General features: G+C 57.2%; 1 protein-coding gene across 3 annotated transcripts; it reads right to left on the bottom strand.

Annotated features, from left to right (window-relative positions):
* Window positions 1-1,085: 1,085 nt before the first annotated feature.
* On the bottom strand, window positions 1,086-17,668 carry SLC16A1 (solute carrier family 16 member 1). Of its 3 annotated transcripts, none has more exons than XM_056361634.1 (5): window positions 17,647-17,668; window positions 7,539-7,796; window positions 4,283-4,426; window positions 2,981-3,844; window positions 1,086-2,668 (listed from the first exon to the last, which is right to left on the bottom strand). In XM_056361634.1, the coding sequence occupies exons 2-5, from the start codon at window positions 7,753-7,755 to the stop codon at window positions 2,391-2,393; spliced, it is 1,503 nt and encodes a 500-aa protein (XP_056217609.1). In that variant the 5' UTR covers window positions 7,756-7,796; window positions 17,647-17,668; the 3' UTR covers window positions 1,086-2,390. The 3 variants fall into 3 exon arrangements, with proteins under 3 accessions (XP_056217609.1, XP_056217607.1, XP_056217608.1); XM_056361632.1 differs by lacking the exon at window positions 17,647-17,668 and adding an exon at window positions 16,663-16,790; XM_056361633.1 differs by lacking the exon at window positions 17,647-17,668 and adding an exon at window positions 9,404-9,638.
* Between the last annotated feature and the right edge of the window lie 6,252 nt (window positions 17,669-23,920).

The following is a 23,920-nucleotide window of genomic DNA, read 5'->3' on the forward strand; positions in this document are numbered from 1 at the left end:
GCTGTGCAAGTCTCTCCCAGGCAGTGCTGGTTACGGTAACACCTGTGTCAACTGTGGGGGCACCAGAATACGGGACAGGCAAGGACCCCCCCACCCAGGGGCATTGTCAGTGCTTGATGGCCATCAGCCAGCTACACCCAAGCCCCCTCCTGCAGCCCCCTACACGGGTGACAGCCCCCGTAGGGACCACCCCAGACACGGAGGGGAGCAGGCAGGGCTGGCAGCTTGTCCGGAGAAACAGGGACAACAGGGGCAGCTCCTCAGGGTTGGTTTATTGTGATGTGAACCCATTACTGTAGCTACGGTAGACACTCCATTTATAAAAATACAGTTCCTTGGCTTTACAGTATCACAGCTCAGCACTGTATAACAAAATCCTTTTGTACAAAACACTCTGTTGGCTTTATAAAGTTATTCTACAGTATGAAAAAAAAAAAAACAAAAAACAAACCCCCCTGGCCTGCTTTCTGTGAGATTTAGACTGTAAGAGCCCCAAGAAGCCCCACAGCCAAGGGAGTGCAAGGAGAGCAGCCACAGAGCAGGGTCTGGCCCTGCTGGGGGCTCCGGGGACCCCAGGGCAGCTCCATCAGCGAGACCCTGGTTCACCCCCTTGTTTGGTTTCAGCCATCAGTGCAGGGCCATGGCAGGGGGGGGCCGGACCCTGGGCTGCGTACCACCTGGCCCCACTCAGCTGGGGGGAAGCAGCAGGACAGGGGAGTCTGCCCATCCCCCTCACCAGCGGGGGACCTCAAGGCTTTCACCAGCATCCTGTAACAAAGGGAGATGTCTCCACAACCGGAGTGCATGGGGACACTTAGCCATGGCCACCCCAAACCCTACCCAAAGCCTCCTCTTGTGGCTGAGGTGGGAAAGGGGCATCTCACCCTTGCCGGGTGGGGACCAGCTTCCACAGCCAGCAGGACCCACTCAGTGGGAGCCTTGGGGTGCTGGTGCTGGAGCAGCGGGTGGAAACTGGGGTTCTGCCAAAGCCCCATGCACCTCTCCCCAAAAGAGACCTTATAATATGTGTCACAGAGAAGTGTGGTCCTAGGAAAGAAGTTCCACATTTGGCGGGTAAATTGTAAAAAAAAAAAAGTTTATTTGAAAAAAAACTTAGCCTCTTACATGATTTCTGATCAACATTTACTAGAACTTGAGAGCCATTAACCTGCTCCACGTACGTTGAGATATTTTCCAGCGCTAAAAAATAAAAAATAAATACGTACAAATTCTTTCCTCCCCCTTACATGTCCTAGATTGAGTGGTTAGGCATTCACTGCCTTAAGATCTCAGTTGAACAGAAGCAAGTAATAGAGGTTTCTAAGAGATAAAAGAGCAAAAGCAGCAGGCCTGTCTCAGGGATGTACCACCTCACCCACCCCATCCAGCCCCTCCACTCTGCCCAGGGTCAGGCACTCGCAACACCCGCCTGGGTGGGATGGACCAGCGCAGGGATGCTCGGGGGGGGGGAAACCCACCCCAGGGGGACAGGGCAGCACAGCCCCACAGCAGGACTGGGCCCAGCACCCCAACCCAGCACTGCTGGCCAAGCCCCCGGCATTCACACCCGTTTCACGTCACCCAGTGCTGGGCTGAGAAGAAGCACTGCCAGGGCAGAGTCAGGGGGCAAGGGGGGAGACCCCAGCCCTCCCTACGGAGGGCTCGGCTGCAGGGGCTGCTGCAGCCCCAGAGCAGACAAGGCTGCCTGACACAAACCGCAGCCATCCTTCTCCAACCTAAATATCCCATGAGAGCACAGCTACAAGAAGAGGGATTTTAAAGAACTACAGTAGCTAAAGTGTTTTGAAAACATACCTAAAGACCAACTACAGAGACAGAAGGCACCAGGCACAGGAACTGAAGCCCACCCTGCCCCGCGCCCGGACCCCCCTCTCCACAGAGGGCCTGCGGTAAGAAGCGTGTGAAGCAGTATTCATCCAGGGCTGGCCCTGAAACCCATCGTGCTTCAACAAATCCAGTATCCTGCTTTTTATGGCTTTTTAACAACGAAACTCCCCCAACCCCACACACATACACATCCCCCTGCCCCCCCACCCCGAGCAGAACACAGGGCTAAAGCATGGTTTAGAGTTAAGGCTTGTCCAAATTCAGCTAGATATGAAGGCTGTAAGGCACATATTAGTACATTCATGTTACTGTTAAAAAGCCAGACTATAAAAAGCTCCCCTGCCCCTGGTACATGCGGATACTGCATGTGTAGCCCTGTTACCTTTGTTGAACACAGATGGAAAGACAATTCAGAGCCCGGTTAAAAATGAACACCTGGTTTAAACACTTCTCACGGCTGCCCAGCGCCAGCGGAGCACTGCCCCGGCCACCGCGCCAGGGCAGCAGCACTTCCCCGACACTCCGGGATTGAGACCAGTCCCTCACATGTGGCTCTCCTCCTCTTTGACACCATCCTCCGCACTCTTCTGAGGCGAGGGGGCCACGTCATTGTTTGCCTCTTTCTGCTTCTCAGCCTCATCGACATTGGTCTCCTCTTCCTTCCCTTCATTCCGTGCCTTCTCCTCTGCCTTCTGCTCCTTTGCCACCAGACGGTAGTTGATGCCCATCCCGATGAAGAGGTAGATCCCAGAGACTATGAGGATGACCCCACAAGCCCAGTATGTGTACTTGTAGTCACCGTACATGTCATTGAGTTTCCCTGAGGGACAGAGAGGGGACAGCTTAGTCAAATACCCCCAGAACCGCTCCAGGTTGTAGAGACGTTCCCAAGACCAGCCCAAACCCATCACCCTCAGCTTCACACCTCTATTCCTCCAGCCCCTGCTCCCCACCCCCATTGCCAGGGCTCACCCCTCCACTTCCCCAACCATCCCTCAGATGCCAGGGCAATCTCAGTGCCAGTGCTCCCCCCCTCCCCCCCATCCCAGTGCCGAGGGCTGCCCACAGCTCAGGGGGACCCACCCCCGCCCCACAAGGCCAAGCAGAGCCCCCCAGGCACAGCACACCCTACCTAGCAGGGGGGGTCCCAGAAGCACAGGGCAGCACTCCACGATGGTCACCAGGCCGACGGCGCTGGAGAACCGCTGTGCTCCCACCAGGTCCATCAGGGTCTCAAACAGGACTGAGCTCAGCCAGCCGAAGGCAAAGCCAAAGAAGCCAGCGTAGATGCAGAAGCCGGCATAGGTGGTGGACATGGGGGCCAAGAGGTGGCACACCCCGTTGTAGATCACAGAGATGGCAAAGAAATACTGGACTCTGGGTCTGATCCACTTGGTGTTTGCCACCAGTCCCATGGAAGGTCTGGCCACCATGTCTACAAAGGCCAGGATGGAGAGCAGGAAGGCTGCAGACTCATTAGCAATCTTCTTGCTCTTCGCGTAATTGCTGAGGAAGACCAAGGGAGTGAAGAGCCCGAAGAACATGATCACGTTGCCTGACAGGTAGAGCAGGAAGCCCCTGTGCGTGAACAGGGACAGGTCCAAGAACTTGTTGATTGTCTGGAAGAGTGTGCTCTTCTGTTTCTTGGTCCTCCCGCCAATGAGGTCTGCACTGGTGTCACTGTCATCCTTTTTCACCACCTTCCCAGCTTCCTGCAGCACCTCCTTAGTGGCCTCTTTCTTCAGCTGGTCTGGCTTGGGGCCTATGGGCCGCATCAGGGATCCGGCCACGCAGCAGTTCAGCAAGAGACCACCGAGGATGAGGAAGCTGCCACGCCACCCAAATATGCCAAAGAAGAGCTGGTTTACAGGTGCCAGGGTGGAGAGGAACACGGGGCTGCCTGCCATCGCCAGCCCGTTAGCCAGGGGACGCTTCTTGAAGAAGTACTTGCCGATCATGGTCAGGGCTGGGTTCAAGTTAAACGCGAGGCCAAGCCCTGAAGAAGAGGAGAAACGAGGGGCTCAGAGCTCAACCACCCCCCTGAGCCAGCAGCACCGGCAGAAGGGGCGGTGGGACAAGCAGGGTTCCAGTGTATTGCTTCCCCATCACCTGAGCGGTGCTGGGCACCACTGCTGGCCGGGCAGGAGGCACCGGGGCAGCAGTGAAACCGCACACAGGAGCTCGGGGGCCCATCAGGGCACAGCACCAACCCGGGTCAGAACAGACACTCTCTCCAGCCAGGACCAAGTACCGGTCCCACATACAGGCTCCCCATATTGTCACCTGGGCCACCCCATATGTAACAGGAATCAGGGTTTATGCAAATTCACCATAAATATTCCCTAATAATTACTGGGTTCGAGATGCTCCTCTTGCTGCCTCGGGAGAGGTCTTACCTCTGCTGCAGCCCCGGTGGGGCAGAGCCATCACTTACCCCCTACAACCCCGACACAGAAGTAGAGCTCCTCCACTGTGTTGCAGAAAGAAGCTGCGATCAGCCCACAGCCCGAGAGGCAGCCGCCGGCGATCATGATGGGCCGGCTGCCATATTTGTTCACCAGGATGCTGCTGATGGGACCTGGGGAGGGAAGGAGATACACCCAGATGAGTGATGCTCGCAGGAGAGACAAGACAGATGCCCGCAAGCTCGCTGGAGGTTTACTGCCCAGGCTGCTGAGCTTTCACATAGTGACACTTCACCCAGCCAGGGAACTGGGGGAAGGGGAAACGACAGGAGGTTTGGAGGCAGCGGGAATTAACAGAGTTAATCTGGTTGGAGCACAGAAAGCTGAGCCATCTCCGAACAAGCTGCCTTCTGGTGGCTACACCCGGAGCGGCTGGGCACCGGCGGCCCCCCAGCAACAGGGGTCCGGGATGGGGTGAAACCACCCGCCCTGCACAGCGCTGGGGTCTCAGCAGCCAAGCAAGTGCACAGCAACTGCCTGTCTCCAGCAAGAGGTTTCTGGCCTTGATCAGACAAAGCTGTGAAGAAACAGGTTCGAGGGGTGCAGGCAAAGCTTCTCAAGGGCTCACGGGAGGGGTAGTGCAAGCAGAAGGTGTGCTTCTGTTTTCACTGCTACCCCTAAGCCAGGAAGAGCCCAATTGCTCTGCACACCCGCCTTAAGTGCTTCATTATCAGGAGCTTTAATCCAAAGTAAACAGTGATTAGATACTGCAAAGCATGCTCTACAGATACTAAAATGTATTTAAATAAACTGAATGAACATCCATTGAATATTAACAGATCTAGTTTTGCCATTAACAGATAGCAAGGTTGTCAACATGTTATTCATGGGTCCTCAGATGCTACTTGACCTTTTTGCCCAGTTTAAACAAAGCCTGGAGAAGGTCACAGGAGCCGGGCTGCTGCAGAAGCTGCCCCCAGCCCCACGGCACCTTGCTCTCTGCAGCCGGTGGCCAGCTCTCCAGTGGCCTACGTGCCAGCTAGAGCAGCCCACGCCAGCAGCTCCGACCTGATGCCACCAGCAGATGGGAAGGGGCCACAGCCCCTGTCCCGGGAGAGGCAGCAGCAGCACCCGGGGGCTGCCACATTGCCCGCAGCCCTGCATGCTTCCCCAAAGAGCACGCAGCACTTTGCAAAACCTGTACCTTGAACTCAGCAAATGTGATGCCCCTGGCCAGAGTCTAAAGGCAGCTGTGGCCTTTCCTCCGGGAAGCTCAGCCCGGAGCAGCAGGCTCCAAGGGCAGCTACCAGGAAGCCACTCAGCTAGGCAGTGCCACATACCCTGATGGCAATTCCCCCCTCTTTTTTTTTTTTTTTTAATTACAACAAAAAATAAGAATTTACACCCACTCCAGTTTTCTACATTCACATGAAGCTTTTCTGACCAAAAGTTAGTTGATGTGTTTTGATTATTCCTGCTGTGAAAAAAGTGTGACTAACAGAACCAGAGTCCTCCTCGACCTGAATGGGGAGCTGAGATTGTTACATCCACATACTCCGATGGTGACTGCGTGGGGCTGCAGGATGTGCTGCTCCACCACCCCCAGCTCTGCCCAGGACAGGAACTACCCCAGCTCTGCAAGATACCATCAGCCCAGCACCCTTTGCCAGAGCATGAGCTACTTTTTCTGCCTCCAAGCAAGCGCACAGCTCCTGCAGGAAGGTTCCCTGGGGGATGGGAAGAACAGGATGCAGTACTATGACAGCTCCAGTGCAATTCAGCCCCTACAAAGGGCCTGGGGGTTCAGGCTGTAGGAGCCCTGGAACAAGCAAGTGGGGCAGTGCCATGTTCCCGCACTCCGACAGCCGGAGATGCACCTGGGCAGGTCTGGGGTCTCTTCAGCATCCCTGCCACTGGCTTACAGGCAACCAGTTCAAGACCACTGGCTTACAGGCAACCAGTTCAAGACTAGCAAGCTGCTGGGATTTAATGGCAACAGTTCAAGGGGAGCAGAAGGGACAGTGTCAGCATGGAGGGAGGGGGGCAAGCCCGGGACTGGAGGAGGGAACTCTTACCATGGCCTCCAGGGTGCCCAGAAGAACCAGCTCTGTGCTATTAGGAGAGGAGGAATGGCCCAGATTGAGTCTCATTAAAGCAGTTACACAGTTTACAAGCTTGTTATAACATCGGAGCAGGGAAATGTGCTGGTCGCTTCGCTAGCTGAGCTAAGACAAAGCAGAGCCTGTTCCCCCAAAGGAAAAGCCTCGTGTTCAGCTGGGTGCTGACGTCAGCTCCTTTCAATGCACAAATGCAGCAAGGATGCGGGCAGTTTGCCAGCTGGGGATGGCAGTGGTACAAGCTCTGATCTGCCTCTGAAGTGGACACAACAGCAGGCTCCCAATAAGAGTGTCTTTCAGCCAAGCGACCCAGTACAAAGCTGTGTTTGCAAGTGGGTATGAGACACCGGGGTTTGGAGAGCGGCGAGGCGAGGGCCGGGAGTGCATTGCCCCGCAGGGAGCACTCTGCCTGCTCCTCACCTTAGAGACTGGCATAAAGCACATAGCTTGGCGATTAAAAAGACTCCAAGAAGCAGTTTCTGGAGGATGGGGGAGGGGAGCTGCTTCAGTTTAAGTAGTTTTGCTTTATTCTGTTCATGTCTCTGCTTCCAGCGTGCACTGCCACCCTCAAACAGCACAAACTGCCTACGGCGCTGCTCGGCACCGGCAAGGAAGAACAGGCAGTGCCAGGTTTCACTACACTCCAGAGCACAGCTGAGCCATTGGAGCTGACTAGAAACTGGGAACAGATCCCTAGGATACAACCACTGTTTGCTGGATTAAAAAAATCAATAATAATAAATAATAAAAAAAACCCCTGGTGTCTTTATCTAAAAGACCTTGTGAGCTGGGTATGCCCGGCAAAGCAGCTCCCCTGGCCTTTGAGCAGGAGTTGGAAGCAGATACAGCATCTGCAGCACACTGTAACAAGGACAAGGGCAGAATTACACAAGTCGTAATTCCCCGGAAAGATTTTACTTACAGCTTTGCAGAGGAGGACAGATTAACCCGGTTTTTGCATTCTGGGCATTAAATAGAACTCTTTGAGTAACATCCTTCATGCAAACTTGCTAAGGCAAGTTTTGCTCTCACATAAGGAAAGAATTCCAACTTTTAGCATCATTTTGGTTGTCGTCACTACAGCAAGGTGTGAATCAGACCCAGCAGGAGAGCTGCATCCTGTACTATGATGCACAAGCATGTGTACTGCTGCCTCCAGTCCACTTACCTCCTGCATACATAACAGCCAGCATGATGGAGGAGATCCACGAGACTTTGCTGCTGGATGCATTGAAGATGACCTCGATCTCTTTGAAGAACACTGTGATGGATTTGGGGAAGGCATAGGAAAACCCAATGGAGATGAAGGCTCCGATGACAACAGCCCATCCCCATCCTCCTTCAGGAGGGGTGTATCCCACAGGGCCTCCGATGGCCGGTGGCATCTTGAACCAAGTTGGCAATGACTCAGTTGGGGTTCAGAGATCTGCAAAGGACAAAGTATTGCCTCAGCCAAAAGCAGACAGCTGCAGCCCCGCTCCCTGGCCTGCAACAGCACGGCTTGAGTCCTGCCAGCAAGACTGGCGCGGCAGCGGTGCCCCAGACCACCTCCGGGAGAGCTGACCCAGGAGGTGAGTGCTTGGGGCTCATCAGCACACTGGCCCAGTAAGGCTGTCCCCAAAACACACACCCTGGTTGTGGCTGGCCTTGAAGAGCCCTGGCCATCAGGTATCCATAAGCAACAAATTTAAGACACGATACCCCACCCCAAGCTGAAAATGGCAGGTGATGTGAAGCAGGCAGGGCTACAGGCAGCACGGGGCTGGACCTGTGGAGGGGCGAGCAGGGTAGCGGCCGGTGTGGTCAGGGCTCGCCTGCCCTGCAGCTTTTCCAGGAGAGTGATAGCAGCACCGCCCCGGCACACTGCTCGGTCTCGGGAAGCCCCAGGCCACCCAGGGCAGGAGCAACACACCCAGGTTATTAAATCCAGATGCACCGAGGGAAATAAGTCCACACACATGAGGCAGGACGGCTCCATTTCTGCGAGGAAAGAGCAGGCAGGTGTCACAGCACACCCACCAGCCCAGCCAGCTCTGATGGTCACAGGCTGCTGCTAAATTTAGCGACTGGGGAAGGCTCCTGCTCGCTGCCAGCACTGCCCAGGAGGGGAGGTGGGTCTGCCCAGAGCAGCCCCAGGATCACCTGGCACCCAGGCATAAAAACAATTCACCTTAAAAGCTCAAAACCAGAAGGGATTAGAAAACAAAATGAAGAGGGAAATGCCACCCAGGCTTGCTGAAGTGTGGAATTGCCTTCGAGAGGCTGATTTGGAGCAATTCCGAGATGGGTCAGGCTGCTTATGCATTCCCTGTGCTGCAGCTGCTGCGCAGCTGGATCACACCCTGGAGCTGTGGTTACTCAAAGAAATAAGGCTACTTCAGGCAGCAGAGAGCAGCACAAGCCATCCCAGGGAGGAAATGCAGCCAGAGCAGCTGCTCACAAGCATGGTTTACAATATGCAAAGCAACAGGAATCGCTGCAGTCCCCAGTACTGCTGTGTGCCCCTGCAGATTTTAGAAGACACTTCCTGATGCCCCACAGCTCTCCCCATTCTTGCAGCCAGAGACACCCACCCTGGCCACACTGAGCACCACCAACCAAGCCGGGGGACACTGGGCTCCTTTGCCAGTGCCCACCCCTCACTGCACTTCTCTGCTCTGCTGCTCAGGCTTCCACTTGAAGAAAAAGCCGCCTTGGAGCAGGAAAGCATTCTCCAGAACTCCCCCAGGTCACACCAGGCGCAGCGAAATTTCAAAGCAGCATGCTGGCTGAGAGGTGCAACCTCCTATTTATAGCACGCTCCCGGCAATTACCATCTCATCCACGGCTGCTGACATGCCAGCCACCACCTGGCACTCCCCTCGTACCCTCAACATGCAGTACCATGAGTGCCTGCCTTGCTCTCGCTCGCTCCCCACCACTTTGGTGCACACCCGAGGCCGGGTTCCAAGGTGTCCCGGCTGAAGTGCAGCCAGTGGCCCCGAGCCATAGGGAGCCCCCGCTCCCACCTGGCACCGCAGGTGGCAAAGTTACCTGATACGGCACCAGGTTTGCCAGAGCCACCTGACACCCGGATGCGCTCAGGTGATGCCTTGGACCTGCACAGGGCGAGAGGAAGCAGAGCACAGGGGGCTGGTTACCGTAAGCCGCTAAGACTGGTTTAGCCCAACCCAGACACCGATTTTTTCGCTGGCAGGGTATTTTCCTGCATCCCGGCCAGTATGACACATGACCATCACGAGCAGATCCGAGCCACCCTGCCACTCCAACAAAGGAATCATTTACAAGACGCTGCCCCGGGCACGTCCACGGCTGAACTATGCCCAGGAGCCAGAGGAGCAGATTGCCCCCCCTGGACCCCAAGGACCACAGCTGCAGCAAGCAGCCCATCCGACACCACGCCGAGCCCCCGCCACTGGGGTCTGGCTGCAGGCAGGTCCCGGAGGCACAGCCCAGAGCCAGCATGCACCCACGGGCACCAGCCTGGCACCGGCAGGCGGGGAGGGAAGTGCCAGGCTCTGCAGAGGCTCACCACGTACATTCGGCCTCTCAGCATGCGGAACAGCCCACCCGCCCATCAGCTCCGTCTGCAAGGCTGCTATGAACGCTGGGTTTTGCTTACCATCACTTCCCCGCACCAGCTGCATGCTGGAGCTCTGGCCACCTCTTGCTTTGAGTCACACTGAGCTTTCACAGCATTCAATGAACTTTAAAGCATCATCCAATGATACCAATTTGTCTAAAACATTTCAAAAAGATGAGACTACCAGGTGTTGGCAGTAAAAGCTGCCAGGAGGGATACAACGTATTTGTTAGCACTAATTAAAACTACTGGCAATAAAAGCTATCCTAAGCAAAAGCTGGGGGGTGCTGATGAGGTGTTGGGAATTTTGTCCTTTTGCTCCCGAGACACGCGTTTAATTCTTCCACCCCTCTCAAGGAGCTCAACTGCACTGAAATTGCTGTGGCTTGATTCATCTATTTGTTCTTTCCTTGCAAGCAGCATTCCTCCTCCTGTGGGTGCTCAGGTGGCATCTCTCTCTACAAAATAGAAGACTTTTCGTGGGTTAGACATGACCTCTCTTGCATTGCTGAGGCACAGACAAAAACCTTGATCTGAACAAGGCTTGAGACCATGAAGCAAGATTCCCAAAGCCTGACGCCAGAGGGTTTACATGATGAGTTCTGCATGCCACAACATTTTTCCCTGACTCATTGAAAATCCTCATTAAGGAAGACCAGTTTTAGAAAACTCTTCCTTCAACCGCATTAAGGCTTCTTGCTTATTTCCTTCTTGTCCCAACACAGAAGTTTCAAAGGAGAGAGGGCAACAAAAAAAAAAAGCACATGTAAGGCAGCCAGTTCAATTGGAAAGCTTCCCTCCTCTTTGCAAAAAGGAAAAAAAAAAAGCCACCCAGAACATAGTTATGACATTTACAGCTCTGTTTTGGAAGAGCTGCAACGTGTAAGACGTGTTTGGAAATCAAATTCACAGCTGCCAGGCAGCTAGCTACAGTTTGCCCTATTAGGACATAAAATAACCATATTTGCAGTAATTAAGACTGATGAGACCAAGTAATGACTGCAAGTATCACATCTGCTCCCCGTAAACATCTTGTCTAATCCACAGGAATGGGTAGCCTACAGCAACCCTCCTCTGCACAGCAACAGCGAGACCAGGAACCGAGACTTCTTAGGCAGCAAGGACATTATCACCTCAAAACAGATCCCACACCAGACCAAAACCCACTCCATCTCCTGGGTTCTGCGCACAAGCACTGTTATCCCTTCTCCAGCGGGGCCTGGAACAGGAAGATTTCAAGACTTTTAGTTACATAATGTAGCAAATTGCCATGCTTTTAAAGGCCCTGGACTGGCAGGACTCCAGCGCAGAAAGACAGAGGCTCACATTTATAAAGCGCTGCAAATGCCACAAAATATTTCTGGGGCAAAGCCTCTCTGGAAGTGTCCTCACACCGCTCCTGTTTGGGGTCAGAGGAAGAGCGATGCCCCCTGCCCACACATCATGTGCCTCCACCTCCCCTCACATGCCCTCCGGCTCACGGCTTCCCTGCTCCAGGCACACGGCATCTGTTGGGGGCAGGCTGCCTCTGCTCCCAGCTCCAGAGAGGGATGTGCAACGCCTGGAGGGGACCTCTGTGGCAGCAAGATTCCCAGAGACACCCCTGCTGTATGGTGGCTATTTGGGCTCCTCATGCCTTGTCAGCTGGACCCGGCCTTTGGCCAATGAATGCCGATACCAAAACGCCCAGGCCAGGCACCAAAGCTGCCCCTTGCCAGCAGCCCCAAGGGATCACCCACCACGAGCCCCCAGCAGAGGGGAGGGACGCAGGAGGGGGACGCTGCTCCCCAGGAGCCTGGCGAGTGCCTGTTCCCACCAGCCCTGTCCTGAAGTGTTACCTGAACAAGAGCCTGAAACACATCCATCCACCCAACCCCAGCCTCCCCAAAGGGGCTCACAGCAGCCAGACCTTTCAGTGCCCAGCACGCGGTGGGACAGCACGGGGCCATAAAGACCCTTGTGGGACATTTGTCCACGTGAGGAACCAGCAGACCCTGAGCATCCGTTCAGGTCCCCAAAACTATACCGAAGCCTCGTACTTACTGCTGGGGAAACAGAGGTGCTGGCAACGATGAGCCTGGTTACAGTGTATACAGTAACACTTCATAGCTTCAAATTTGCCCTTTTTCTGGCCAGAAGCTAGATGAAACTGATTGTTACAAGCTAATGAGACACCACTCTCACCAGTTTTAAGCAGGTTTACAGCATTAAGCGTGGAGCTGTAATTCCAGCGAGCACCCATAGCCAGGGTTTAACCTGGCAGCACACAGGCTACGTGACTCCCCAGTGCTCGCAGGGGAGCCGCACCAAGACAATACTCAATTGAGGTCCTGCTCCGCCGCCACGCGTGCTCGCAGGGTGAGGCGAGGTCAGCAGCACGGGCAGGGTTTGCCCAAGGCCCGCAGCCCACACGGGCGAGCTCAAGGGTTTTGCCAGCAGCAGCTCAGCACCTCTGCCCACCCGGGCCAGCCGGCACAGCCACAGGCGCATCCCGCGCTGCCAGCCGGGTGAGCTACCCCGGGCACGCAGACAGGCCGACGCCACAGGGCACGGTGGCAGCGCGGGCAGAGGCGGCACCAGCAGCTGCCCTGCTCCAGCTCCCAGCTGCGCCGGCACCAGCCCTGGCCTGCAGAGGCACGGAGCAGCCCACTCACCCCGCCAGCAGCCAGCGCTCCCCCTGACACCCACCACTGGTCTCTCCAGCAGGCAGAGCCCCTCCAACCACCCAGGGACAGGCCCAGTGTGGCAGCTGCCGTGCATGGGCTGCAAGCTGCCTTGCAAAGTGGGACATTGGGGTGGTTTGTCAGGAGCTTCGCGGGGGGAGCAACCGACCCAACAGGAGGACGGGCAGCTGTTTCTGCCTAACAGACAACAGGCATGCTCCCATCCTGGGCTGCTGTGCCTGCTTGTTAGCACCAGTGATGCTCAGCGTGGCTGAGCAAGGACCAAGCATCTTACTGGTACAAGAAAGTGTGAAGTCGAGCTTAAGCAAGCTATCAGCAAGACCAAAGCACAAAGCCTGGCTTATCTCTATGCCAGAGCCTGGCCATGGCTCCCCCAGAGCCCTCTGACCCAAAACCCTGCAGGCAAACTCAGAGAGGTTTGCAGGCGGGTCACAGGAACGTTAGGTGAAGCAGCTCTTACAGGCATCCTCACATCCGCTTCAGCCCCAGGCGCAGCACCCGGAGCCCCCTCTCCAACCAGCCCCACAAGGGTATGGCTCATCCCCGGGCAAGGGCTGGCCCCTGCCCACCCTCCACTCTCAGCCCATCTCGCTGCAGACCCAGCTCTGCCAGCACTTTGCCCCAGGGAGCTGCCGGGCGGCTTGTCTGTGCTGGGGAGTTTCACAGGCAGGATTGAAGGGACTCACCCAAAAAGCACACATTTAAAAAGCGCAAGCCTGACAGTATAAGGGCACCATCCCTGCAGCTCAGAGGTACTGGGGATGGAGCAAGGGTGCTGCTGGTGATACAGCCTCAGATGCCGCTCATGCTCCCAGTCCCTAGGAAAAAGGCTTCCCACACAACCAGCTGTCAGCCCCTCCGCAGCCAGCTGAGCCTCCCCGTCTCAGGAAGGCTCGGAGCCCCTGTGCAGGCTTTCACAGTCCCCCCCCCAAGTACAAGCCATGCTCTGCCAGGGAGCAGAGCCAACCCTCCCTGTACCAGCGGTACTCAGGAACGCTCCCAGGACAGCCAGTACCCGCCAGGAAATCCTCAGAATGAGAAAAATGTGGTACCAAATAGCATTGGCATTCTTTCTTTAGATGCCTGAACCACCAGCCATGGACATGGCCGCTCTAGGTTTCATGGCAGAGCAGGGTAGCAGTTGGCTACAAAATGCCAGAAAGCCACAGCCATCGGAGTCAAAACATGACTGCCGCTCTCTTCCTGGGAGCAAGAGTCCGAGCTGCCTTTGCTCCCAGCCACCGCCATATTATCACTTCGTTAAAGCCCTCAAACCAGGGCCGAGGCAGTGCAGGGCTGGCGATGGCAGACTCTCACCAGCAACCCAGCAGCATGTGGGTGACTGCAGTTTTGGGAATTAACTACAGCTCCATGTGAATTTTCTTTGGCTACAGTAGAACTACACTGCGGCAGCTTTAAAGGCACATTTGAAAGCGACTTGCACAGACATCACCAGTGAGAGGCTCCCAGTTTCTTCAAGTCACTGTTAGAGGCCGATTCCACAGAAGGAAATAGGAAAAGCCATAGAAGTGCAACAATGAGATTAGCACTACAGTGCTTAATGAGATACAACTTGCCTCCTTTGGCCTACGTGCGGCTTTTCAACTCCTTATAAAGGAAATATAAAATAATAGCATGCAAGTCACCGGGTATTTTCCACCTTAGCTGCCAGATAAGTCAGACCAATCTGTGTGAGATAGGCACCAGGAGAAAGCACTCACAACCATTCACACCTTGTTCAGGAACCACCTCCTGGAAGGGGACGATGCTTTCCACCTTCCCGAGGGGCCAGGATGGGCACAGGCCCACCCCGTGACTTTGGGGCAGGGAAGTTAGCGGTACACTAGCAAAACACTTGTTCGTAATTAAGAGATCCATCACTCCAGCGATTGATGTAAGATGGATAAAGCCCCTCCTCACAAAGCCACCCAACAGGAGCAGGGTGTTTCTCTATGCCTGGAGCCTGCCCCCCAACCCCAGCACACACCAGCTATTCCCTGTACTGGCCCATTTCTCAGCCCTGCTCCTTTCCTTCTAGACACAGCCGAGAAAACCTCAGAGCAAAGACACCCAGGAGAATCAGCCAGCACTAAATTACCTCACTTAGCATGAAAATAGGATGCTTATGCACCACAAAGGCTTAGGGCTCCCAGAAAAGCACAAAACCAGTATCATTAGATTTCAGGTTTCTTGTGATGCAACTAAAACAAAAAACCACCATCTTTTTTCCTCAGAAGAAACTTAAAGCCTGAGAACATCAACAACCCTTGCACAAAGCATCGGACCTGGGAGCCCAGCAGAAGGGGCCGTGCAGCACTCGGGCAGTTTGCTGTCACAAGGAAGGACACACATCCCACCTCTCCTGCTGCGGATACAAGCTGCCCACACCAGTTTCCTTCTGATCCTCCTGTTGATGCCCATCCCCCTTCCTCAGGTCAACTTCCAAACCCACAGGCATTGCTCACCCTTCCACGATGCACACGCATGCCCCTTGCCTGTGGGACCCCAGCCTAAGCCAGGACACCCACCCTGGCTGAAGCACCCCAGCAGCATGTCTGCTGGGGCTCACTCCCCTCCACTCACCCAGCTGCTCCCTGGCCCCACTGAGCATCGCATCCTGGGGCTACCAAACACCTGCTGGAGGCCACCAGGCTTCAAATATAGTGGTCACCAAGGCCTGGCGAGCTCCGGCTGCACCTAGCTACTGGAGCAGGGAAGCAACTGCAGGAGACATTGGCTGCAGGAGCTTTTCAACAGCCCCACGCTACTGAGAGCGGGGGGCACGCCAGCTACTAGCAAGCTCCAGCGGCCCCAGCTTCCCACTGCCCATCACAGTGGGACCATGGCGGCAGGGCGACAGCCTGCCCCTGCACCCAAGGGTGGGTAGGTGGGCATATGCCCCAGCACACGCACACTGCTGGCGGGGACCGCAGTGCCCGCAGCTTCCCCCTGAGCAATGCAAAAACATGCATTAAAAGGCACTTCTCCAGGGGCCGGAGCACAGTCCTGCAGGCTCCCCCCATGCAGCCCCCTCCCCGCCAGCTCCTACCCCAGTGGGACAGCAGCAACCGGCCCACCCAAGCGGCTTCGAGCGGCCGAGGTCCAGCGCCTGCCATGAAGAAACAGCCAAGTGCCCGTGCACGCGTCCTGTGGAACCGGCACCTCGATGCTCCCCCCCGGCGTGGGCAGGGGGCTCCACGCCGACACTGCGGGCCGAGGAAGGGGCCAGCCTCCTGCCCCTCCGGTACAGCAGACCCACCCGCACTCCCAAAGCGCATCTCCCACGCGTTGGGACCGCAGCGAAGCAGCCCCCCCGGAGCCCCCACTCCATTATCGGGTGCTAGCCGCTCCGTTAGTCACACACACACACCCCGCTATCGGGACCTACAGGGAGGGCGCGGGGGGACCCCCCGCCGCAGCCCCCAGGAACGGCCCTGCCGTGCCAGCGGCGGAGAGCGGTCAGGGCCAGCCGGGCCCCGTCCCAGCGGGTCCCCACCAGCCCCGCCGGGGACAGGACTCGCCATGGCGGAGGGACGCGCAGGCCCGCGGGGCAGCCCCCCCGGCCCTGAAGCCCAGAAGCCGCCCGGGACCCCCTGAGGCCACCAGCCACCGCCTCCGGGGCGGGGAGGTCACCGCGACAAGGGCGCGGGGCGGGACCCGGCCCCGGGGCGCTGCTACCCGTGGCGGGGGGGTGGGGGAGACACGACACGGGACTCGTCACGCAGCGGGGCCGCTCGCCCACGCGGCCGTGCCGGCGGCGGAACAAACCCCGGCGCCGCGCGCACCCCCGGCGTGGGGCACAGGGGGGCCCGGAGCGGCGGCCACGCGCGACCGGCGTGGGGCCGCGACCCGCCGCAGCCCCACGTGCCAGAGCCCCCGCGCCGGGAGCGCGCGGAACCACCAGGGCGATGGTGTATGTGGGGGGAGGGGGGGGGGGGGGACACCCACGGCCCGGCCCCACGGCCCCCCCCGCACCCGCCACATCCCGTCCCGCCACGTGGAGCCGCCGCGGCGCCGGGCCCTACCTGCGCGTGCCGCCGCCGGCCGAGTGCCGCCGCCCCCGCCCCCGCCGCTATAAGGGCGGAGGGGCCGCGCCGCCGGGGGGGGGCGGGGACCGGGGCCGGGCCGCTGCCGAGCCGCTGCCGAGCGCCGCCCCCGCCGCGCCACGTGCGCGCTGCCCCGCGCCGCCGCAGCCCCCGGCCCCCGGCATCGCCCGGCCCCGCCGTGCGCCCCGGCACGTACCGCCCCGCCGGCGGGAAGCGGGAGCGCGCCCCGCCCGCGCGTGCCCGGGCGGCGGTGAGGGGAGCGGGCGGCCGGGGCCGCCGGCGGGGCCGGGCTGGCGCAGCCGGGGTTCCGCGGGCCGCAGCAGCAGCGCGGGGACCTCACCGAGCCTGTCCCGCAAGCGCGGCTGGCCCACGCGTGGGGCCGGGCAGGAGCAGCCGGGCGACCCCCCACTCTACCCTGCCCTCGCTCGGCCCGGGACCCGCTGCCCACGCTGCCGGGCCCGGCCGCATCCCGGCCCGTGCCCTGCCCTTGCTCGCTCCGGTGTCCCCATTAAACCCCACCGGCTCTCCGTGGCCTGACCGTGCGCGTTAGTGTCGGCTGCAGCCCTCCTGGCCCTGGCTCGCCCCAGCTGGCCCCTGCTTTCCCACGATGGCCGTGACGCGCTCTGCCGGTGGGGGATGCTTCTGGTGTGTCTGCCGCTACCTCAGCCGCAGCCAGCCCCACGCCGCCCTGCTGCAGGTGGCTGCTGCTCCCTGCGCCCAGCAGCCGGGTGCCCAGAGCTGGGGGCTGCTGACATTCCCCCCACGGTTGGGTTTTGTGGGAGAAAATGGTCCCGGACTTGGTGTGCGCAATGCCGTGGGGTGCAGGACAGGCCCCTGCTGGATGCGTGTCCCCATCCCAAGCAGAGCTTCTCACCCTCCAGATGCAGAACTGCCTGTGGCAGCCATGCAGCCAGCGCTTTTCCTTCCCCACGTGTACCAAGCACCGCACAAAAGCACTGTTACCTGCCCATCTTTTCCTTGAGCTGCTCTCTCCCGCAGCCTAATGATGCTAATTGTCTTCTGGGTCGCATGTCTAATGTGCTAATTTGTTTTAGAGCCGAAAGGAGCGTGATGTAGTTCGACTCAGAGCCAAGAGAGGGAAAGAAGGGAAAAAAATGGTGACACTCTACAGACGGAGATGGCAGCAGCTGCAGGGGAGGTGTGAGGGCTTTCATATCAAAGGAAACCACCGCTCGGCGCGTCGCAGCGGGCGCGTGCACGGGTGTGCTCTGTGCATGTCAAGGCACTTAATGGACCAGGTGCACTCAATAAAAGGCCAGGGACTACAACAAACTCCTTCACCCACTTCTGAGGCAAGGCTCTGTAAACCCAAGAGTGAGTGCGTGGGAGGTTTTCTTGATACCTCTGCTCCTGCATGACCTAACAGGGAGAGGTCTGCACTCTATTTTGCTTAGACAACAACATGAATAATAATTAAAAGGGGCAATTTTGGATCGAGCTTAGCTTTTGCCATTCTTTGACAGCCTATCTGAGGTGAAGCTCTCTGCAGTGCCGGGGCCAAGCGCTGCCAGCCGTGGGTGGGAGGTGCTGCGAGGGGATCCCAGCCGGCACACGGCCTTCCAGTTTCCTTTGAGGAGACCCCACACCGCTGGGGCAAATGAAGCCGTATGACGGCTGGAGAGCGTGTCCTTTCCCTGGCGCTCCTCTACGATGCCCCAAGCATGGCTATGCTCTAGAGAAATGTAGAAAAGGAGAGGCCAGGGATGGCAGAGCTCAGGTGAGCAGGGAGCTGCCAAAGCAGTGATGGGCTGGAAGGGCAGGCAAGAAGCCATAGGACAGCACTGCTGCTGCTGCTGTTTCTCCATCTTGTGTAAAGGAGTCCTTCCTGTTCTTGCCACTGCATTTTTGTCTCCTTTAAAAGACGGATTTAATATTAATCCCATTAGGAATTTTTTTCTTGTGAAGAAAACAGGATATTGTTTCAGGATATTGGGCAACAAAGCTGTCCTTGAAAAGCAACTCTAAGCAGCCTTGCAGTCTTGCTACTGGCTGCATTTGTTGTGGGCACTAATTGAGTTCAAAGTCGGGCACAGCTGAACCATTTTACTTCCAGCGAGAGAGGCCACAGCACAGCAATTCAAGTTCAGGATTTCTGTGTCCTGTTGTAAACGCTAAGTACCTGTAGTAATCTTAAAATGTAATCACTAGCTCTGTTTTTTCTTGGAATTAATGTCTCTAGCAGGTCTAAAAGTCTAGCCCTCTCATCTGTCATGAATACGCATGTCCTGCTTAGTAAGAGAGGTAACATGAGTCCAAATCCAGGAATTATTGGAAATCTCTTGGGAAAGTCTGTTCTTTTGAGATATCCATCCTCATTTCCTGACTAGGCTTGGGGAAAAGGTTTTCTCAACTTTTGGATTCACACTTCACTTCAACTGAGCTAGCTTCCAGGCTTTGAGTTTACCCATCATAGCAACCCGGTGACAATGGATGGGGAAGAGAAGGCGAGGAGTTCTGCCCTCAGGGAATGTGCGGGCTCTGCCTGGGTCAGCATGACATTGTTTGGAGGTGTGTTGGTGTAACAGCCTCTGTCATTGTTTAGAAAATAATCTCTTAGGAGGAAAGTGCTGATAAGATGTTCAAAATGGCAATTAATATGCCACAGAGAACTTTTTTGCAGTTGTGGTCGACTTCACACTCATTTAGGTCAATACTTCTCACCCGTTTGGGCTCCTTTCGCTGCTCTGTCCTCCGCCTGCCGTGAGACTCACACATGTATCCCCCTGGGGATACAGGCCACCCCTCAGCAAGGTCGTGCCTCTGGAAAGTGGTCCCAAGTGCGCTGGGTCCAGACACCAGTGGCTGCATCAGAGACCTGTATCTGCTGGCACGCCAGCGTAAAGAGGAGCTGAAGTTTTTCTTACACTCGCTTAGCATGCTAGTTGCACCCAATACATGTTACCTGATGGTAGCAAAGCACATTCCCTATCAAAATCAGTTGCAGGACACAGTGTGACCAGTGAGTGGTGAGACAAATACAGTGGGTTGGGGCATGAGATGATGCGAGACCAGCAGAAAGAAGATAATCTCAGGTAGTCTCTCCCAGAAGCTGTGCCAAAGGGTGACTGCCACCTCCATGCGAGCCCTGGGGGTGGTGGGAGCTAAGGAGGGGGTGGCGGCACTCAGAGGCACATGGGAGCAAGTAGGCTTGCACCACTAGGAAAGACAAGGCTGCTCCATGCCGCATGCCTGGCTCCCCCGTGCATCCCGGCAAGCTGTCACACCTGATCTTCGCTGCCAGGAGGGAGATGCTCTCCTTGGTGAGCTTGCCTAGAAATGGGGGATCCTTGCCCACACGGAGACCAGATAGCAAATGTTAAGAGACATCACACACTGTAGTCTTCCCCCGATGCTTGCGTTGTGCCTCATCTTCTGGTGTGAGTGCTCTCTGGCTCCTTTCTGTGGGCCCCTCATGCTGCAGAGTACGCCAGCCTGTCACCTTTAGCCAAGGAGCTTATCTGACACAGGAGATAGTATCTCTGTTCCTCCTCCCTTGCTGTCCCTGGAGCCAGAGGGAAGTGATGCTGATGTACTTTCCAATGCTAATTCGCTGCTCCACGAGGACTTGGGAGGGTCTCTGGGAGTGTGGGGGCTGCCGTCCTTCCCTGCAGATTGTCATCCCATATGTTCCCAGTGCAGTGACTCGTTCCTTCCACTCTCCTTCCTCGTTTCCCAAGTGCTGGCCGCCTGACTAGCACATCTTGGCAGCATCAGTCCTCTGCTCAAGTAAGCAGCCCATCCTACAGGATCCATAGCGGGTGCTGTCAGTGCCTCCACGCAGGCAGAGGAGGGGACTGATGTCTCCCCTGGCAGGAGGGGCTCAGTCCCCTGCTTGGAGGTGAATCTCACCGTGTGCCTTCACAAGCATGCAGACTGCTGGGATGGAGCATCATCATGTGCTGTAGGTGACACAGAGGCACCGTCCTCGTCCTCAGGGTGATGCTGGTGGATGAACATCCAACTGCAGCCCAGCCACACTGGTGTCCTCTTCAAGCTGGGGCCACACAAACCAGTCTGACCAGCACGAGATCCTGTTCTGCTACATACACCAGGTGCTGGGATTATCTTCCTTGTAAAGCTTTCTTGCAGACCTGGGGACCCCTGACGAGAGACACAGGGGTACCGGGTCAGGCCACAGTGGTGGGTGTACTTCTCACCGTGTCCAGCTCTCCCGTGGGATCACCGCTGTCCCAGAACATGCCCTGTCCCAGAACATGCCGTTTTAGTGACTCTATTCCTGTTCTTGGGGTGGGGAGGAAAAGGTGGGGGCTTTGCAAATAATTTAACCATATCCTGCACCAAGTAACTGTGCGTTGATAACCCTGCCTCACCTGCATCGCCCTTGTATCCCTGCCCGGAGAGCCTGTTTCCACCTTGTTTCACAGCCTGCCTTGCAAGATCCCCAGCTGTCAGAGACTAGTGGCGTTCATGACCATGTCTCGTGGTCTTCAGACAAGCTGCAGCTCCTCTCCTCCACATGACGCATTTCTAGGACTGGTTCTCACTGCTGGTGGCTTTGGTGACTGATCTGCTTCTGGGAGGACGGCACCTTCAGTGATCTCAGGGTAGCATCACCACAGGGATAAGGTAGAGCTCACGGCTGCTTTCCAGCTCTGGTCCTGCTTTGCAGCGTCTGTAGCAGCTGTTTCCTTGAGATGTTGCACAAAACCCAGCTCCTCTCTGTAGTACCCGACATTTTTGGTCCTGCATCAGCTTCAGGCAGCTTGGGGCACTCTCAGAGGTCTGAAAAGGAAGGGAGAGGACTGCAGGCAGCCTGAGAGCCAGGAGGATTGCAGGTGGCCTGCCTTCCTCCAGGCATGGGTCTTGTCCAGCTGGCTCTGATGCCTGTGGAGATGCCTTGTGGTCCCCTGGTGCCCTGCTCCCACTGCCCAGTTGCATGGGGCAGCTGTTTTTCCTGCTGCCTTGGTGAGTACCAGCCCTGGGCATTCCCCAGCTGGGGGGAGTCACTGGGGAGCCCCAGTGCACTTGGTGCTTCGGCACATGACTGTGTAGTGTCTGGGGAGCCGCGGGACAGGGCAGCAGGGCCAGCAGACTCTGGGGCTCTGCCAAGCATCCCTTATGGAGGAAGAGGCTGAAGTGGAGAGTGAGCACTGGTCAGAGCAAGCATCACGGACCTGGGCATGAAACACCACACTCCCGAACCCCGTGGATGGCTTCAGCCGCCATCGGGCAACTCCTGGCTGGCGAGGCTGAGTGCTCCCACTCCACAGTGTGCAGAGGATGGCTTGCCTCGTGCGGTCCCCTCCCAAGCCATGATGTGGCCGAGGACTGCCACTGAGACATCATGTCTGTGTGAGTCCCCAGAGAGGCAGTGTGCACTGAGCCAAGCGCCTGCTGAGAACAGACAAAACACAGCCCCCAGTATTTGTTCTGAAACCTGCCCAGAACTGCTTTGGCCTCGATGAGACTGGAGGATTATTTTCCTTAAGTATTTTTAAACCTGGAGCCTGGCAAGTACCAAAGGGCTGGGATTTCCTGGCTTGAACACACAGGTTGTGGATGGCAAGGAGCCTGCTCCTGCCACCCCACCTGGGAAGTCCTGGCTGCCAGCACGTGGCAGAACCAGGCTGACCAAGCCGGCAGGTGCCGGGCAAGGCAGTGCCTGCAGAGCAGGCCGTGCGTGCCGACCCAGGGCTCCATGGGTGCAGCCCCTGGGGACTGAGCATCCGTCTGCTCCTGGAGCAGGCACCAAGCCCTCTCCCTCTGCCAGGCCAGCACCAGTGCAGAGCCCTGTGACCGCCCAGCCTGCGCGGCTCCATGTCTGGGTGACTGTCAAGAAGGAAACCAGAAGATGCAGGGAGGAGGTCAGGAATGTGCTCACTTTCTCCTGCACTATAAAGGGGATGCAGAGCCCTTGGGTGGGCTCCTGATGCTTCAGACTGGGTGCTCACCTCTGGAGACACATTTGTGTCTGTGGAGCAAACATGACCCTGCTCGTGGGGCCATGGGGAGGCAAGGGCAGACAATACTCCATGTGTCTGGCCTTGGCAGCCCTGCCCAGGTGCCCCCATCCAGCACCCTGCAGAGCCTCTTGCCCACAGGGGTGGCAGCAGCCTGGGACCATCCAGCCCTGCTCTCCCTTTCTGGGCTGGCTTGACACCTGAAAGTTCCCCCCAAAATAACCTCCCAGAGCCCATTGGGGAACAAAAAGGGAGAGAAAGGCAGCACCTGTGGCACACCATGCCAGTAACACCCCAGTACCTGTGACACACTGTGCCAGCAACACCCCAGCTGGAGCCTGACCCCTTCTCTGCAGACACTGCTTCCACAGCAGCATCCCAAGCACCGCTGCACCAAGAGGTGCCCCAGGGCACGCCAGTGCTGAGCACTGCTCTGCTCCGAGGTTACTGGGCATGAGGGAGAACAGAGCAGAGCTCAGAGGAGCGGTCAGGCTGCTCTAATGCAGGTGCATTTTTTAAATACCCTGCCATTTGCCCACAACCCCCACCGGCTGCGTGGAGGCAAGCATGGGGCAAAGGAAAGCAAATGCAGAGCTCTGGATGCTGGCAGTTTCTGCATGGCTGCGCTTAGTGGTGCTGCTGCCTCAGTCCTTCCCTTGCTGGCAGGACCTGGCAGCGGGACGGCTGTGGTTTGCTCCCATCCAGCGCTGGGGAGCATACAACCTATTGTGTGCACGTGTAAATACACATTTGTGCTGCTTGTTCCAAAACCCCACTTGTTCCGTTCCCAAAGAGCCAGGACTGACAATGTCAGGAAAGCCTCCATCCCCCCCCCCCCCCAGCTTTGTTTGACCGTGCTTGTTTGGAGGAAAGATCCCCGGAGAGGAGCTCGCAGCCACTGCATGCCCCGACCCAGGCTTGCTGCTGCTGAGGAGCAGCCTCTGCTTGTGGGCAGAGCAGGGGGAGCCCATGGGCTTGGCTCCTTCCCAGGGCCCAGCTCAGCATCATTCCCAGCCCTGGGAAGGAGGGAGCAGGGAGCAGCACCCATGGCCAGCAGAGCAGGCAGAGGAGGCAGTGGGGCCCTGGGTGCTGGCCAGAGCTCGTCCCAAAGGCTCACCTGGAGCCAGCTCCTTCTGAAGTGGGTCAGGTCCCTTTGCTGCGCAAACACAGGCCGGCCTAAGTCCAACACCACCAAAGTACACTGGGAGCTGGAGGCAGTCATGGCCCCGGTACAGGCTTTTGGGACTTTGTTTTTTGCTGCCGCAGAGGCTGGGATTTCATGCCCTACCAGCAGC

Source organism: Falco biarmicus, chromosome 16 (assembly GCF_023638135.1).
Source record: "Falco biarmicus isolate bFalBia1 chromosome 16, bFalBia1.pri, whole genome shotgun sequence".
Taxonomy (NCBI): Eukaryota; Metazoa; Chordata; class Aves; order Falconiformes; family Falconidae; genus Falco; species Falco biarmicus.